Source organism: Siniperca chuatsi, linkage group LG3, assembly GCF_020085105.1.
Source record: "Siniperca chuatsi isolate FFG_IHB_CAS linkage group LG3, ASM2008510v1, whole genome shotgun sequence".
Lineage (NCBI taxonomy): Eukaryota > Metazoa > Chordata > Actinopteri > Centrarchiformes > Sinipercidae > Siniperca > Siniperca chuatsi.
Window position 1 is genome coordinate 9144471 of NC_058044.1, and position 19374 is coordinate 9163844.

The window sequence follows — 19374 nt, forward strand, 5'->3', positions numbered from 1 at the left end:
AACGACTGCACTTCATCTGGGAAGCTCAACTGGTTTTGGGTGTGTAGCAAACTCATGACGCTCTTCTAGAGCTCCATGGTAGAGTCAGTCAACACCTTCTATATTATTACTTGGTTTGGTAAAAAAAAAAAAAAAGAGAATAAATTGTAACATATAGTCAAAGTGGCCAGAAAGATCATTAGTGTTAACTGTCTCACAATATCTGTAAGAGAGCAATTTCAAAGACTCGAGTCATTTTAGAATCTTTTCTTCATCATCTGTATGGAGAGTTGGAGCTTCTCCCCTCCAGGCAGAGATACTGTTAGACTACTAAAGGTCTAACAGGGTGAATAATTCTTTTATCTCTCAGGCCACAAACTGTTAAACACTCACGATGACTCAGTAATAAGTTTCCCACATTACTATTAGAGGGTGATGATGTTTTTTAACCATTGGTGGTTGGATTGAATGGTGATGGCTAAACATACTCTAGATTTATATCGTCTCTGGATTTATACATGTTTTATGTACATTTGTCTGTGTTCTGTTTTACCGGACTGCAAGTCAAATTTCTCCTCAGTTGAAGATGAAGCATTTAAGGTCCTGCACACCCACACAGGTGTTTTCAGTTATTATGACTGATTACATCTCAGCTCAGGTTAAGGAAATACATGAGGTCACCAGGACACTCTGTACCAATATGACTGACTCTGTGCACTCCCACACAGTCCTGAAAAGCGGTCTAATCATACAAAATAAGTGAAGTCACCTGTGTGGTTTTACCATGGATTTGTGCCAGGCTTTAAATTCTTAAAGAAAAAAAATCTGAATATAACAGACACGATTTTTTCTTGGAAGCATTTTATAGAAAAAAATAATCTTCCATCCAAAATCTACGCTAATACTCTTCCCCTATAGGCTTGAAAGGTGCTTGTTAAAAGATGGTAGTTCCATAGAGAACAGCAGCTGTGGTCAGCTTAAATTCAATTCAGCTGCAATTGATTCCAATAAGCCTTTTTCACTGCTGACATTTTGAGCACAGGTGTTACTAATAACATTAAACAATGACTCTGTTCTATTCAAGTGTCCCAATAAGATGCGACTGTAAGCCAGCATGCACAATACCAGGACTCTGGTAAACTGAAGCGGCAAATAGAATTATAGAATTCAGCCATCCTTAATTTCATTATTTACACCTGTGCATTTTTTACTTTGACATGTCAAAATGTCTTTTGTGAAAAGGCGTATGGTTTCATGGTAAATAATAGTCCTTTGAAACTTCTCAAACCACTCCTGCAGCATAATATACACTAATATACAATATGGCTAAATAAACAGCTTCTTTTTGTAGCTTGTACAGTTAGCTGCTTCCAGTTGAGCAAACATAGTCACGACTACGATGCTAGCTGCTCTGTGAGGTTGTAATTAGGCACAGCGGTGCTTTGAGCTAAATGCTAGCATCAGCATGCTATCTTCCTCACAATGACAACACTATCATGCTGATGTTTATAATATATACCATTTTCAACATCTGAGTTTAGCGTGTTAACATGCTAACATTTTCTAATTAGCACTAAGCACAAACTACAGTTGAGACTGATGTGAATGTCATTAGTTTTTCATAAACCAAAGTAATGGACAAATTGAAATGTTGACCTCATGATGGCGCTAGATGAAAAGTCAGGGGATCACCAAAGTTATTACAATTCATCCGGAGGGGGGTATGAATGTCTGTACCAGATTTCATGGTAATCCATCCAACAGTTGTTGAGACAAAAACCAAAAATAGAACATCCACTTGTAAACATTTGATCCCTCTCCCTTTTCCTTTATGGCTATTTGCATGCTAATACTATACTTACACTGGGTTATTCTGCTTTTTTGGCATTGGCTTTCTCCTCATCACATTGCCATATGGAGGCTGATTTCTGTTAATACCAACAGGTGTTACTTTTCATGTCAAGACTTCACATAAAGATGCCATCTTACAGTATGAACAGAGGTCTTTATTGGAAAGACATCAAATTGTGAGAAAATGGCAGCAAACTGGCTTGATGAAAATGACAAGTCTCACTCTGTTTTCTTTGTAGTCACTGCTGCTGCATCAAACTGTTACGTTCAGAGAGAAAAGCGTATTCTTATTAAAATATTATTGCACACAGACAACATCAAAGTGCAGATAAACACATGAATCAGATGTAGGACATAGGAGTGTTGGCCAATGTGCATCTGTATGTGTGTCTGAGTGTTTGTGTCTGTGCTCATAAGAGGGGAATCTATGCAGAAGGAAAAGTTGTGATGAGGTCGTGTCCCTCCGGTGGTCTCATTCTAGCACGAGCGTGAGTCTCACAGTACAGCTGCCCCTCCACAAAGAAATAGCCCTTCTGTTTGAGATTGACGTCACAGTCGGAGCACACGAAGCAACCAGGGTGACGATATTTGTCTCGAGCTTTCACCACTGTCCCGCTGTAGCATAGAAGACAACAAAGGAAGATGTGAAAAGCAAAGAATAGTGTATGTGTGGAAAGTCAAGTAAACCATCAAAATTATTAAATAGTAAAGTTACAGCATCTTTATACAGTAAAGGAAATTATTTTTGCTAAGTCGAATGTTGTGAGGTTTACACATTTGTAGAACAGTACGTGCATGACCATATACTCTAAGTATACAAATATAAGGGAAATAAAAAATAGGGAGATAAAAAATTATCAGATTTATTAAACATGATGAGGCACAGAGACTGAATTGGCTACTTACATAGAAGACTTTTAACTCTTCATTTTAATACCCCTATCTAGCATTCATAAGCAGTGTATAAACATCTAATAAATGGTTTATTACACATTATAATACACTCTAATTTAGTTGTAAGCAAATATAAGGACACTTCTGAAGTGATTATTACTGCATTAGTCAACCATGATAACTCCTCCTATGAAGTATCTGTAACTACAGATGTATATATGTATATAATGACACATGATATGTAATAGCATGATTACACGCATGAACAATGTTTTCAGTGTGTTATAAACCATTTATTATCTACACATGTACTAATAGTTGACAGGCTGAGTATAGATGATCGTGAACACATATAATTATATGTGATTAAAATTATGTTACAATACTTTTATGTTATGTTACATTAACGTTTACATTAGTTAGCTACTTGAAAAACACCTGGATTTAAAGGGGTGTTAATTCATTTCTATACAAGCTATAGTTTGTTGTGTTGCTTTAGTGGGCTATATTGTTCCTGTAATGTTCTCCACCCTTTGTTTGTATTCATTCATAGAGGCTCTGAATGTGAATCACAGATGATTTTTGTTTTGATTTTTACTCACACAATCCCATTCCCACACTTGTCGCAGACGGGCAGTTTCTGCAGGTTTCCTGTGGGTGGAGTTGGTTTGGTTGTGGGGGCCTTTACTGTCCTGGTCACAATGGGACGAGTGCCTGCCCATATGGGAGAGAAAACCACTCAACAAAACAACTCTGTACCTATACATGATTGGAGCACATAAAAAAACGCTCAAGAGATATGAGGCAGGGGTACTTATAACCGCTTGAATCCTGAATGACACTTAGTGACTTAAAATCAATCAGGACACATTTTTACAACTCAGTGAATACAGGAAACACATGGAGGAGTACTTTTGTAATGACGCACTGTGTGTGGGAAACACGTGTGTGTGGCTTAATGACATATTGTGTAGCTTTAACAGTGTATGTTGTGAGACCGGTTACTCATACAGTACATTGTCAAAATATTGCATAAATTATTTAAATACCAATGTTATGCACTTGGTATAGTCTATCTTTGTTCCCTGTAGCATAATAAATATATTTTACTGGAATAAGTGTTAATGTCACGGTTATTAGGTCATCAAATGAGCAATGTGGTTCTGTAAATACAGTTGGAACATAGCAGTTACAGCAGGTTGGTCTTAGGGTTGTTGGTTCAATCCCTGGATCCTCCAAAAGTCATGTCGAAGTGTCTTTGGGCAAGACACTGAACCCCAAAATTGTTCCCAATGTGTGTACGGGAGGTAAAAATATAAGTAGCTTTGGAGAAAAGTGTCTTCAACAGACTCATTAAATAGCTCTAACTACAACCGTGTGCTCAAGCCCCAATCACTCCAGAATGTAATGTAACTGGACTGAATCCTTCATAACTGCAACAATGATAGGCTATTCCTGAACAAAAAACAAGCATCTCACGAAGAGAAAATTGCAGTAGTATTGCATAAAGACCCACCTCAAAAAAATTTGTAGGCCTATCAGTTAACGTGTACCTACATTAAGAATATTTTCACCGCTTTACCTAGCTGTGACAGCCTTTTTCTTTGGCATTAACCGTAATACACATATTCATACGCATCAACCCAACTGCACCGCGCAGTGTATTACGCCGCAGATCAGCTGTTTGGGTCAGAAAGTTGCGACATCAGACTGAAATCAAACTTCACGTTTCTAAACATTTCAAACATGGTGCGTGTTTGTGTTTGTGTTCCGGGCTATGCTGCTGTAACTCTCATCCAAACAGCTGATCTGCAGTGTAATACAGTGCATGGCGCAGTTGGGCTTATGCGTAGCAATACGGAAGTTTTACGGTTAGTGCCAAAGAAAAAGGCTGTCTGACAGCAAGGTAAAGCGGTGAAAATATTCTTAATGTAGCGTACACTTAAACTGATGTAGATGTTTTTGAGGTGGGCCTTTATCATGTGGCTAAAACACGTTTTTCTGCTGACCCTGTCCACAGCAGTGCCTTTCTGCTTCCCTGCCCGGACTCCTTCTCCAAACTGGGGGCGTGCTGACTACCGTCTACTGTCGGTAATACACTGTCTATGATAGTACCTCATACAACCTCACTTCAAAATACCCGAACTATCCCTTTAACGTAAGCATTTCTCTGTAACATTAGTCATAAGTACACAAGCAGCAAAGTAAAAAAAACAAACATCTTTTGGTATTATTTATTATAATTAACTCTCAAAAGTTCAGATAATTTCATTCATCAGGACTGTGTTGGAGTGCTTTGATCAAATTTTGACAGCCCAGCAACTGTCATCAGATTCTGATTGATTCAAATGTTGCTAAATCTTGATTGGTGCACAGAAGTCTATGTGACATCACCTTTTTTCCAACGGAGCCCCGCCCACTTCAAACCAGTGAGAGAAGCTCAAAGAGGAAAAAAAAAGTACCAAAATCTTTCTTGTGATATAATGAATAACGAAAATTCTAACTTTGGCAGAAAATAGTGTGTTCATGCAGAACCCCATAACTCAGTAAAAAGCTGATCAAGAAAATATGTTTTCAGGGCCTTTAAAACATCTGTACGTGTTTCTGCTGTGAGGCAGTGCATTTTTTTGGCTGTCAGTAAAAGTACAAATATTTTTCAGTACCAGTAATCATTTCAATCTGTAAGATGTTTTTGTGTTGTGGAGGAAATTGTCTAGGAAAGAAGAAGAGCTCACCATCACTGTCAATAAACTCCTGCAGGGCTTTGAATGAGCCAGACTGCCGAGGCTCCTGGGGCTCCTCCTGGTCTTTCTGTAACATCTGGTACACGTCAGAATCCTCAATGCTGGTCAAAGTCCTGGGGCTGAGCAGCACATTCAGACACACACATGCATAACGAGCAATACCTGGTCAGAATACAAACACAAATGCACACTCCACTATCTATGACATAGCACTGCTTTGGTCCGCGACATTACTGTGACAAATTAAACTTCTTTTTCCCAGACCAAAAGTCAGTTTGTTAAGAGGGATTCCTTCAAGCTAGTGGCAGAAACGATTCATTGCAATCTTAACTGCGTTGCCCTGAGTGTTTTTTTTAAAGTTTTTTTTTTTTTACTTGTGGTTACTGAGTGAAGCAGATCAGGTGAGAACAACCAGCTGGAGATTACTGAAGAACAGCATGGTGAGTCAGCCTTAAAAGGAGAAAAAGGGTTAGATGCTAAATGTGGGATGAGTAAGAAGATTCATGAGCTGGACCACATAGAGGAAAACACGAAAGGAAAGAGGTTAATGAAAATCTTACTTTTGAGTTTTACAGCATGCCCTTTTTCATGCATATTGTGAGATTTTTTCATAATCATGGTCTATTATATAATCATTTTATGTAGTCTGCTGGTTATAGTGGTTATGAATACATTACAATGATATCTACATCTCTACTTTTCCATGTAAAGTCTAGACGTGATGCAGAGTGAGTCTAAATTGTATCAGGTAACATGACTTAGGTTTAATGTGATATATGTCTTATTCAGAAGTTGTTGTTAAACTATGAAAGATGAATTCGTGTGGGCTGTGGTAATATATTCTTAGTGTGACACATCATATATCAGGTATATCAGCCTAATGAAGTCCACATGAATAGAGGGGAAGGCCGAAGGCTAACATACTGTAGCACATCTGTGGCCGAATTAAGATACTCAGCCGACACCTTCAAACAAACCAAAGTCAGTTACTTGGTGATTCAGGAGGTGATGTCATGTAAAGAGCAGGTGGACTACAGTAAATGTAACAACAGCAAAGCAGAAAGAAATCATGAAGGGAACAAACCCTGTGAGGCTGTAATGATAATTACACACCGGAAAACACAACTGGGATGGATGAAAATGACACTTTGCTATTCTTAGATCCTTACCGCTAGTGGGGGAAAACATTTGCCCTAAGGGTGGTGCCAGAGGAAAGGCTATTTGTCAATTAATTCTAACAATTTTTCTAATTATTAAATTATTTTTATTTTTGTCAAGCAAAAATGCCAACAACGTGTTGTTTATGGCTTCTAAAATGTGAGGATTCACTGCTTGTCTCTGTTTTATATGACTCAATGTAATGTAATATACTCAATATATATTGGGTTTTGAACTTTTCGGTCAGACAAAACAAGCAATGTGAAAGTCTGGCTTTGGGACATTGTGAGTTTTTAAATAATTATAGCATAGCATAATCAGTGTACATATGACTCACATGCTGTTAGCAGCTGTATGGCGCAGGGCTTTAAAAGAACCTGACTGCCATGTTTAAGCTGTGGATAGAGTGAGAACCATCACCTCTCAGGTTTTTGATGAACCAGGCCTCGGATCTGGCCCTCCATGGCGTCCTTGATGTTGCCTGAGGAGTAGAGGCCTATAGGAGTGTTGTAGGCTGTACTGACCACCTGACGCTTGTCATCAATATTCGCTGCCGCAACAAACGGCTGAGCTCTCCGGTTGTGAGCAGTGCCAATAGGTTTATATTCCTGTTTGGAGGAAAGGGAAACAAGGTCGTTATTGAGACAGTTGGCTGCCATAAGCTTTAATAAACGTGAATCCATTTCTCACGCACGCTTACAAACCTGCTGTTCTGCTTCCAGGTTGACTTTGTATGGGTGAGCTCTTCCTTCGTCCACAACACGTGGTGACCAGAGTCTTGATTCATTCCTGGAAATTAAAAACAGATCCTGGTCAAGTCACCTCAACATGACTGATGAACTGACTGTTGAATCACTCTTTTTTGAGTCTGTGAGTGTGTGTGAGTTGTCTTTAATCCCAACCTATAAAACATCAAAACTGGGGTTTAAACTGGTGCTTACATGATGTTGGCCTTTTCCTGTCATACCATAGGTTACTTTTTTAACTTTTTGAAGTGGGTTTCGAGTGTATCCAAACTGAAAAAGTGACAAAATTAAACCAAAGTCATAAGCCATAGCAAATACACTTGCTTTTTGAATGTGATGTTGGATACTATTGTCCCATAATGCAATCCACAAAAGAAAGGTAAGAGCATGCTCACAGCTGAAAAAGGTTAAAACTAAATTCAGATGGTGGTAGGAAAGCTTCAGAAAGTTTTCTATAACAGCAGTTTGACTGACAGCACACATCTTGTATTATATCCTGTTAGTACAAAACAGTGAAGTATACCAATTTATTGTATACTAACTGTACAACACAGCAGTATGAAAATTCATCATTCAAACTGTATGTCAATGGTTCAGAACCTGGAGGTCGGCACCCACTTAAAGAGATCATAAGATAAATCTCAGGGGTCGTGAGATGATTAACAGACACACTGAATTCTGTTAATTTTTCCTTTTATTTCTTGTGAATTACTGGACAATTTTGCCTCTTCAAGCCTCCAAAAAGTATATACATAAAACACTCTTTGGTGACAACTGACATTCAACTGGTGACTAGGGGTCACAAGTAGACAAGGCCTTGTTTTAAAGGGTAACAGACCAAAAAGGTTGAGAACCACTGCTGTACAGTACCACAATGTATCATGGAATTGGGACACATTTATTGACACTTGAATATGGACCTACTGGACACAGTAAAAGCAACAACAGTACAATACGTAATCCAATAATACCACAACAATGGCCTTTAAACTAAATTTAAAACAGCTGTCTAACACAAACATGGAACAATATAATCTTCACAAACGCAGTAATTATTGCAAGGCTAATGTATTCAATTTAAGTATTCTGTGCAGGCGTTGCCTTTACTGGGTCCACTACCTGTGTGTGCACATGCTTTTTCTTTCTGCACATTACCTTTCAACAGTAAGCCGGAGCTGATTGGTAGACTCTTTTATCTTGTTCTGGGCTTCACAGTGCAGCATGTCTGTGGCTGGGACTCCCTCGATGGCCAGGATGACATCACCAGGACATAAGTTGGCTATGGAGGCCTTACTGCCAGGAGTGATCTAGAAGGGAGCAGAAGAAGGAATAAATAATGGGGAGAGGAATGTAAAAACACAAGTGGAGAAACATAACAAATGCAAATGCTTCCACAAGGGCACGAATGGTCACTGGTCGATGAGTATTATGCGCATCAGATCTCAACCTCCCATGGGAGATTTGTGTGTGAGTGCTGTCCACCATCATTATCAAAACACCAACTGAGGGAATCTATTTTGGAAGAATGACATGTATTCCCTCCAGTAGAGTTTCACAGACTAAAGCTATTTTGGAAGCTCATGGTGGTTCAACGAAGACACTTCATTTCGATTCCTTTGCTAATTTATCACCCACTTGTTTAATGAGAAAGCAGAGGGACTGATGATTTCAACAAAAGAAGGAACAGAAAGAGAGCAGAGAAGCCAGTTCCAACCCCCCTTCCCCCTACATTACTGAATATTAATATCAGTTTAATCCCTTGAAAAATAAATCCATTAATAAATATTTTCTATATGATTACTTTTGAGTTCCAACCACAAACAAAAATATGCTTTGCTCAACTTCAACTGACATCTCTGATTGCTGGGGGTCATGAGAAGTTTGGGACCTAAAAACAGGCTCATGGGGCAGAAAAGGTTTAGCACATTAGGAGAGGTGAAGGGAAATACGCTATTGCCTATATTTGTTTTGTTTTTCCTATTAAAGTTATTTCATAGTAGTTACATTTTGGTTATAGTTTGCAGTACAATAAACAAACAAAAATTATAATGTTTGCTTACAACTTAATAAGTCTGAGCATTTTAAAAAGGTTCATAGCTTCCCATTTAAATAGTAAAAGCAATAAGCAATAAGGGTAGAAAAGGTGCTAATACTCATGGTTTGATTGAGTCAAATATGTTTCAGGTTAATCCAAACATTGCTGTAACTTTGCAGCATTCAATCTTGGTTTCAAAAACCTCTTTAAAATGTTATTTACTGGTTGCCAGAAAATTGTTCTTTTAGTTTGTTAGTTCGTTATTCCACATCAGAATGAATCCCATTGCAATGTCTTCTAATTTGGTCAGCCAGAAAAAAAAACCTCTGTCCTTCTTGGTCTGTTCTCCATCACTGGCACTTCATCTCTTAATACAGAACTCAACTGCAAGGCCCCTCCGTTCATGTGCCCCTGCTGGGATCACAGCTTCACAAGATTATTTTTCTTTCTCTGAGTCTCACCCGGCCTAAATACTCATGCAAAAGACAAAACACAGACTAAGAAGACCACTAAGCAGCCCGACTATTCAGTCAAACTCATAACAGAAAAGATTCAGGCCATTCGTAATCTGAATCTACAATTTTCACCACATGCACACTAACTGCTCTCTGAGATGCAGCAGGAAGGTTGTGTTAAGGAACGCCACTGCCCTGGTTGGTATGCATGTGTGTAAACTGTCTGTCCCTTGTCATGGAGATACAGTAAACATGCGCTGCTTCCCACTAAATGACAGCATCCGGATGGAACCTGTATTCTTCTGGCCAGTAAGTGATCAGGATTAAAAAGAATTCCCAGAAAGTCATCAGGGTCACAGAGAATACCTCAGGAGGCAGCTTCAAGCCCAACTGAACATTCCCACTTACACTACACAGGCCATGACCTATGCTCAGCCATATTGCATTACGCGACATAGGAAACTTTGCTTCACTGGGATGTTACATTGAAACTTGAATTCGGTCATCTGCCTATAAATAACTGTGGATGAAAGTGCTGAGGGGATGTCTCATGCTGCCAAAGAGGGAGCAGTAATTTACAGTGGAGCATTTGTTGGAGTGCTGCTGTCTGACTATGTTTTACAGCTCTGATGTCTGTTACCTGAATCTGTGCACAACTATGCTTTTTATTGGATTCTTTTGTTTCCACACACCTCAGTTGTCATGTCAAACATTTGCTTTTGTTTAAATTACAACCATCTTTTCCTTTTTCCTGACATCCTTGTGTCTTCCGTCTTTCCTTCCTCCTTTTCGTTCTTTGACTGATCTGCAAGCATGAAAATCCCCAAAACTGAAGAAGGAAAACGTTTTTTTACTCAAGAGCAAAACAAATTTCTCCTATTCTTCCCTGTAAACACTGTTACTTTAGATACTTTAGTACAATTTACTAATACGTGTTTATGTACTTTTTTGTAAGCAAATAAATACAGTTTAAAAATTAGGTAAAGAAAGTGAGGAATTAAAAAAGGAAAAAAAGAATCTAGTTACAGTAATAAGCTATCCATAAAGTAGGCCTCTGCACTGGGGAAACAAATCTGGCTGGTCCAAAATGTTTGCTGATGTGACTTGAAATCCTTGTCACTTAAAGGAGTATTGTAGCCATCTAATATTTATCTGCTTAAAGGAGCTGTATGTGATATTCACTAAAGCTGCACTAGAGCACCAGGATCTCAGACCAAAACAAATAGCCGCTACAGCCCACCACATTCCATTGAGAAAAACAATGAAAATAATTTTACCTCGCAGATCATCGTAAAACACACTTCATTCAAACTGGCCAGAAATATAACAGAACTCACCAAAACCATCTTTGCTAGTCTTTCCACTGTTCCAACAATCACCAGCTCTGGTTTGGTCGAAATAAACCCTTCATTCATCGCGTGAGATGAGAAAAGACAGTTGTTATATCTCCTCAAAGCCAACAGTTTCACAGCGAAGGACTCACATGCACTAACATGCACACACGGTCAAAACAAAGGCTACCAAAACAAAGAACAGAAAAGCAATATAGCAAATAGTTGTTTGCTGCTATATTAATGTTCAAAATCTCGTATACAGAACCTTTAATGCTGCACTCAACAATATTTTTAAATTAACAAATTCGAATGTGTTCAAAGACAGTTGCTCTTAGTGACAAACCCACAGAGAATTATCACCTGACTTTGCTGTTCCCCTCAGCTCTAGAAGAGCATTTTAGCATCTTTCATTGTTTTGGTTTCACAGCCAGCAACTTTACTTACTTTACTGCAATTAGGTAGGTATTTGGTTCACTCTCACCACTCTCATCTCATAGCAGGCAACCGTTTTCAGCTGGGATAAACCTAAAGTATGCTAAGTGTCTAGTACCAAACAGCAGCATGACAAAGTTAGTGACTAGCTTGTGAACATAGTGGAGCATTTAGCTGCTAAAGAGCCAGATATTTCCCTCGGGAGTAAGTGGAGACTATAGGCAACAATTAGCTAACCCCTTAGCCATTGCAACTTTATAAATGTCATAAAATGTCAATATAGTGTTTACAGCTTGGTCCACTGCCCCTAAGTGCCCAAAAAATAATGCATGTTTAAAATTGGGAAACTTGCCAACAAATTGATGCAGCAGAGGCTAAGATATCTTGACGTTAGACTTGGTCCCATGTATGGGTCAAGCTCCAACAATGCTGGATCCCATGCTTCCCATAATGCAACTCAATCATGTCTTTCATTAGACCCTCCCTGCCCGGTAAATGCCTGTCTATCAACACCCCAAGTTTTTAACGCATGCTTATTGTTATATATTTGTAGTCTCCACGCTCAAGCTTAGATAACCCTGATGACATCACCAGGGTTATTTTCTCAGATTTGACAACGCTTCCCCAGAGGCACAGAAAACAGTAGCCTATACAACTGTTTTCACAGTCTCAGTAGTACTCCCCATGACAGGATGATCAAGTAAACTGATCTTGATGTGTGAATTTGCCCCATGATGTGAGAGTGCCCCTTTAAGGATGCTGTCTGCTGAAGAAAAAGATGATAATCACTTGTGTTTACTTTCCTCAACCAGCGGGTCATAAAGAGGAAGACGTTCCTGACCAAAAATGGCAGTGAAGGGAGACACTGGATTCACTTGTGCTTAAATAAAGCCTAAGGTTCACTGCAGCAACAATTCCTTTAATTTGTCTCATAGAGAGCGAATGTGTTGGTGAGATAATTTGTCAGGTATGTCAGAGCTTTGTCGCATTCTTTTCTTTAATGCACCTCTCTCTTACATTTTAACACATTGCTTCTTGTATTACTCCTCACATATCGTTTATCCTCCCTGATTCCTCTCTCTCTCCCTCTCTTCCATTCCTCCCCTTCCTCATCCTTCCCAATCTTCTCTCATCACCATTCTCATATGTTCCACTGAGTGCTCACTAACACAACAGGTGTGAGGTTATTGGACAGAGCCAGTGTTTTGGAGACTTAACTATGCTTTTAGTCAGTAGTTCCTGAGGTCTTTCCCTAAATATAGACACACATAACCCCAACAGAGCAGGATTACTGGATCTGATCCTGTGTGACACCGGGGATATAGCGCATAAAGTCTGAATGCTGATGAAGGCACCAGTGTTCATATTCAAAATGTTTACTTTTGTGTTACATAGTGGTGAAAAAAAAAATTTGCAAACTGGGAAACTGAAGAGTGACTTTATTATTATGACAAGGTATTTCCACAGAGAGAGAGAAAAGGAAGAAAATGCATGAAAAAGGAAAATATAGCCCTTTTATACTATAATGGAAACCCTTTCTTTTAATGTTTGAAGAACTGCTTTTGAAGTCATAGTTTTATGATGGTATTTATGTTTCTGTATGTCATATATTTCTTTGTATATACCAACTTTTTGTTTTTCCCTAATTATTTATCTATTCCCCTTTTCTTTCCTTCCATCTTTGCTGTTTTTTCTTAGCTTAGATTAGCATAAAGACTTGACACAGGTGGAAACACCCAGCCTGACTCTGTCCAAAAGTAACGAAATCCGCCTACCAGCACCTTTAAAGCTCACTGACTCCAGTCGTTGTGCTAAGCTAGGCTAATCGGCCACTAGCCCCAGCTACATATTTACTGTACAAAAATGGGAGTGGTAATGATCTTCTCATCTAACTCTTGCCAAGTAAAAGTGAATAAATGTCTTTCCCAAAATGTTGAACAGTTCATTCAGTTGTTTGGCTGCACTTTGTATAAACAGGAAATACCATATTAGTTCCAGGAAATTGTCATTTTCATCAACAGATAAAGATAAATTCTAATTCACTAATGTGAATCAGCAGCCAAGACCTTCTAAACTGTTTGCCCTTTTCTTTTTAACCAAGTATCTGTCTAATAAATCGTTTGTTCTTCCAAAGTATCTTTAATTTGGTAACTGTGAGTTTCCTTTATTACTGTTACGTTTAGTTTTACACATGTAATCTGTCATCTGCCAGCTCTGCCTGTGATGTCAGTCTACAGTGTTGACAAGCTGCATGCTGCGTGTTGACCTCAAGCTGACGTTTACTAGCTTTTGAACAGCTGCACCGTTATGATAGATGCATATACAGTAACACTGTGCTCATCTTCTCCAATCACTGACAAATTCAGTCATCTATGTGTTGACTTGGCTATCAGCATGAATGTCCTGAATGTGTGGAGGATTTAATCAAGTTTGTCCAAACATATAAAGTGGATTCTACTTTTCTTCCATATTTTTCAGCCAGTTTTAGTCAGAATTGATTAACACACTCTGCAGCACTGTTTAGGAATAATATTGGAACCTCTCTGTGCTCCTAAATTCTTCATTCTGAAATCCACTCAGTGAGACATTTGTATGTGTATGTGTGTGTATGTGTGTGTGTGTGAGTGTGTGCACGTCAGAGTACAATGTAAGCTGCTATTTGTATCTAAGCCTCTTGCATTTGCTGTGGCACAGGTGCAAACCCCATACCACACTGAGTCCAGACAGACTCTTTCTAGAATGAACCCTCCTGGAAACACAATGTTGACGCTAACGCAAACACTGACTCCTCTGGACTGGACCACCAAAGGATTAAAGCCCATTCACATTTGCACTTTAGACATTTGGCCGATGTTACAACAGTAAAAACATTGTCAAATCCTTGATCATCAAATTAGACGCAACCAACAGTAAAGAAGGTAAAAGCTGTGGAAAGGTTTTGTTTTGATCAAGTTATTAAGAGGAAAATATTTTTTTTAAAAACTGAATCCTCTACCACTTTTCTTCTTTTTATATAATAGAGACATCCTATTGCTCACTCACTCACCCTGGAGATGGTCAGGGGCTGGCTGAAGTCCTTTCCTCCTGCCAGGCGAAACCCCCAGGGGGCCGGACCGGCCAATACGACATTTAGTGGCATGACCCTTTAATGTCTCCCCACTGTTAGATAACAACAGCGCAGACAGTAAACTGCACACTGTGGGGAACACAGTTAAAGAGCAAAAGAATATCAAAGTGATGGAGATTTTGAACCATGTGGGCGGGGGCAGGGGGAGGAGAATGGACAGACACCACCCCTGGAGTGAAGTAATTGGTCCGATTTTGGGAACTGGCTCCCAGACTGTTATACCAGCACTTGCTCGCCAGGTTTCTGTTGAGCACTTTTTCTTATTTCTTCTTTTCTCTCTTACTACTTCTCTCTTCTAATAGAAGCCAATGTTTTGCCTCTTAAATCAGGTGCTACCAAAACTTCAGTTGTCCTACTCAAATCCAGTTTAGGCTCACAGTCTGTACCTATATGGACACTTGTAGACAGAGTGAGGATGTAAACCAGCCCCCACCCCCTCATTGCTTCTCATCCTTGGGCCGCTCACAGTCTGGCTAGCCTTCTCTCGCTCTGGTTGACGGGTCTTGCTGCTCCTGTCCTTATTTGGTCTGGAGACGCAGCTCCACTCTGAGGCCCTGGAGGTCCCACAAGCACATTCCAGCCACTATTGATCTGGATGGGACCCAAGGCTCTCACCCCTGAGCTTGTTAACAATCCAGTTCAACACATCATCTCTTTTTCTGTGGTTATACCAGAAACTGGGTCTGTTTTCATCTCTCAAAAGATTTTCTCTAGCTACAAAAAACTTCTTTTCTGTGCTCTTTGTTTATGATCACAGCATTTTATTCCAGCCAGCTGAGGACACTTTTCTCTTGTTTCCACATGTCCTTAATGTCTGCATTATATCCAGAATTATAAAAAGACTTTCTGCGGCTACTAGAGTACTTTGTCAACAAACCATGAGTAAGGCTTGTTAATCTATGTCAGCACTGATAGGCTTTTGCTCCGAGTAGGGCATGTTTCCCTCATGTAAATAAATAAATAAAGCGCCAGTTAAAACATTTGAGCCAATTAAGAATCGCACCACAAAATCCATCATCTGCGTAGAGCGCTGAAAATCTTATTCCATGCAAGTATTTCAAAGTGGACCAGATTCATAGTTTGTTTCTGCAGTTGCCATGACAATGTAACTCCCTGACAAATAAGGGAAGTTGATGATGGAGCATTCATACTACAAAATTTCTCTCTCTCTGGACAGACATGTAAGAGCCTGCCTGCATTAGGTTTCCCTATTCTTACACTCATTGAGCATATATAGTATACATATCCAGTATCTAAGCCAGTACATGATATGTACTGCCCCCCTATATATGCTTTCCTTGCTAAACCTGTAAAACATTACATTAAAAGTGACCTATGTAACTTTTATGATATGTTCCTTCATTACCATGAACATGGGCACTGTAGTTTATTTGACTAAAAAATAGTCCCTAACAAATACACTATTTACTCTTGTTTGAGTAACATTGTTTAAAACTACAGTGCCCAGCTGTTTAGAAAATTACTAAAAAAGAAACTATATATCTGTGACCTGTTTCAATAGGATGAAATGGGTTTGGTGTGGAGTACAACAGAGAGGGAATCATGAAGTACTGAGAGATGGACTAATGAACAGTTGGTTTTGGTCTTTTCATGAGATTTGTGGACATAAGAAATATACATATCACCAGCCTTCTCCTTCAGCCCACTGGAGGTCAGCAATACCAAGATTTTCAGCTGTTGTCAGGTTGCTATTTAAGTTTTACCATTTGTCAAACTTCATAAATTAGACTTTTTTTTTTATAAAGATACAATGTGTCTCTGTGGAGTTTTCATTGTAATCCAACTGTTCTATTCAACATTTCTCACGAAAAGCATTGTGCATTTACTATGTCATAAAACATTTGCAAAGCCTTTCTCTTAATGTTTTGAAACATCTTCTCTTGAATTAGCACATTCTTGCCTTTTACTGCAAATTACCGCCACCAACTGTCGATATGTGGAATTGTGTGAAATAGAGAGCACATGAATGTGTATCCTGTCACCTTAGTCATCAACAAAGTCTTTTATGTTAAGCTGAAAGGACAAAATAATTGGAAATATTTCATCTACCAGATGGATTTTATTAGCAATACAGCCCCATAAAATCATCCAACAAATGCTAAGATATTGTAGAAATACTTAGGTCCAAGAGTGTGCACTGAATTTGATATTAACATGACTAACATATAAGATTTACATTTTTATTACATGTATAAACATATCAGGAGTCAAACTCATATCTTCAATCCTAATCTGTTCCTAATGTTGTAACAAAGGCAGACTAGAGGTTTACTGTACGTTTCAACACTTTAGAGTTTGTGATCATGTTCTGTGCACACTTCCATATACTTTCCTGACGTATTCTAGACTATATATATGCATAAATGAATTTTTTGCATCACAGAAGAGGTTTACATATACATGGCTATTAAATTAGTGAGTTGGATGTAAGGCAGCAATCACCAACTCTACTCACTCTACCTACAGTAACTTCCGTTGAAATCACTGGCTCTTAAAACAACAAATAACAAAAGGCCTACATGCCTGGCTACAATAATAACTGAAAAAGTGGAAATTAGCACCACTGATGAAGAATGTGAGGAAAGAAGGAGAGGAAACCAAATGTGATGGTGGGTGAGAAAAAGCTGACTTTATAAAGCAAGTGGATGTTGGACATTTTACAGCTCTCATACAAAAGGCTTACAAAAACACCACAGACACACACACAAAAGTGTTCTCACACCAGCTGAAATAGTGGACGACAGGGGGTGACGTATGATGTGTGAATGATAAAACAAAATATATCTTAAGGTGCTTTAACAATTGTTTTGTCGTCAGTGTCCATCAACTGTGAAACACGTAAAATGAGAAAAACAAAACATAAATTATATTCACTGAGCATGACAAGGTAAATTGGAAATTGCCAATAATTCCTAATAGTATATAACTACATGAAACAGTGACCCACTCACTGACAACAGGGTTAAAAGATGCCACCAAAGTCTAGTGGAAAAACTACAGTTACGACTTAAGTTTTCGATAAAATGCTTCTTCCAGCATCTGACTTAAATAATTCAACATAAAACATCATGACACCTTGCATAATTATAGCCAATGAACTACTGTGTTATTTGTCACTCAGCACCTATCTGGACAACGATACTTTATTTGACAATTAAATAACAATCCTTCAAATGTTGGTTTTCTGCTGTTGAAAGATGTTAATAAAGCAACTTGTTGTTCCATCCTTTCTGAAATCATTTTACAACAGTTTGACCAGCACTTGGCCTCTAATAAATATAATACCTAAAAGGTTGGTAACCTTCTTGCATACACTTTTCAAACATGACCGACACACCCCAAAGTCCCACAGTAGGATTAACCTGTAGTGTGTAAAATCTGAAATTGAAATTTGAGATAAAACAAAAAACACGAAAATTGTGTTAAAGTTTCGTTAAAGTGCATCAATCCTATTGTGAAGGTGAAGAACCAACAAGTTGAAATTATTTTTGTGTTTTCTAATCTTATACTTTAAAACTATTGTATATGTATTAGGTTTAGACAGCAAGTCTAATAGTGTCAATTATATTCCTCCCACTTCCTCTTTTTGAAACAATTGCTTAATAATAATTAATGATAGTGTTTCAGGACAAAGATATCCCCAAATTCTTATCAACCAATCAATACCTTAGGTAACACATAACATTAATACGTGCACATCTTTATCACATGTAACAGTGGGAAGTAACATCCTTTTACCTGAAATATCAGCTGCATGGCCGCAAACCCTTCAACACAGTTCGTATACAACAGACCTGCTGACAGAATACTGTTTTACAACACTTTCTGCACTGAATGTCTTTGGGGATATTTGTAATTGAACACTGAAATGAAATGTAACAAGTGTTTTAAAATGTGAGATACTGCAGAAAAATAAAAAAGGTGATTGTGGTGATCTTACTGCCCTTTGACAGAAAGAAAAGCGTCACTGCGGTGCCCTGCGGTTTTCTTTCATTGAGTGTTTGCAAAGTTCCTTCAATATCCTTCCGTCACTGTCAAAAGTTAAAGGTCACTGGACTGGAGCACAAAGTTTGGGTTCTCCATGATAGAAAAATAAGGATAAAAAAATTAAAAAAACATTATTTTCTAGAAGTCTTCCATTAAAGATGGCTAGTTAGAGCTAAATGTTCTGTGTGTGTGAAGCTGACAAGCCACACATACACGCAAACACATAAATGTGCAACAGGTCTTGGGGGACCAGTGGTGGTGTCCTGCGGGTGCTGTGCTGAGGGCAAAGAACGTGTCAGAGAAAGGGGCGGGGCCAGGGGGAGCCTGGAATCATCATTATAGCTGCTTCACGTAGTTTCCTGGGAAGGTTCCAAACAACTTGCTCCTCCGAGAGGTCCCTTCAAAAACAAAGAGCAATAAAATGAGATTGTCAGTGCTTGAAACTTGGCAGTAGCTGTCACTAATATTGTTCCAGCTCACTGCAGCCCGGAAATCAGCCAAACCTGGAGATCAAACTCAATCTGAAACACACGAAAACATCTTTAGAGGGCAACGTTTTTTGCAAAAGAATGCAAAGATTAACATGGCAAACAGATTCTCAGGGCTATCAG

The 19374-nt window shown here is 38.7% G+C and overlaps 2 protein-coding genes across 22 annotated transcripts in view; both read right to left on the minus strand.

Annotated features, from left to right (window-relative positions):
- Positions 1 to 1964: 1964 nt before the first annotated feature.
- LOC122873312 (PDZ and LIM domain protein 3-like) lies at positions 1965 to 14851 on the minus strand. The gene is made up of 7 exons (XM_044189891.1): positions 14675 to 14851; positions 8528 to 8679; positions 7331 to 7415; positions 7047 to 7234; positions 5460 to 5587; positions 3327 to 3438; positions 1965 to 2445 (listed from the first exon to the last, which is right to left on the minus strand). Exons 1-7 carry the CDS (start codon positions 14765 to 14767, stop codon positions 2256 to 2258), a joined length of 948 nt encoding a protein of 315 aa, XP_044045826.1. The 5' UTR covers positions 14768 to 14851; the 3' UTR covers positions 1965 to 2255.
- A 2529-nt stretch (positions 14852 to 17380) lies between these two features.
- LOC122873309 (sorbin and SH3 domain-containing protein 2-like) overlaps positions 17381 to 19374 on the minus strand; it is a 62934-nt gene continuing 60940 nt past the window's right edge. For all 21 annotated transcript variants that reach the window (XM_044189869.1, XM_044189874.1, XM_044189870.1 and 18 more), the window contains one exon: positions 17381 to 19161. In XM_044189869.1, coding sequence (XP_044045804.1) covers positions 19100 to 19161 — 62 coding nt within the window. In that variant the 3' untranslated portion in view covers positions 17381 to 19099. The remainder of the gene's footprint in view (positions 19162 to 19374) is intronic.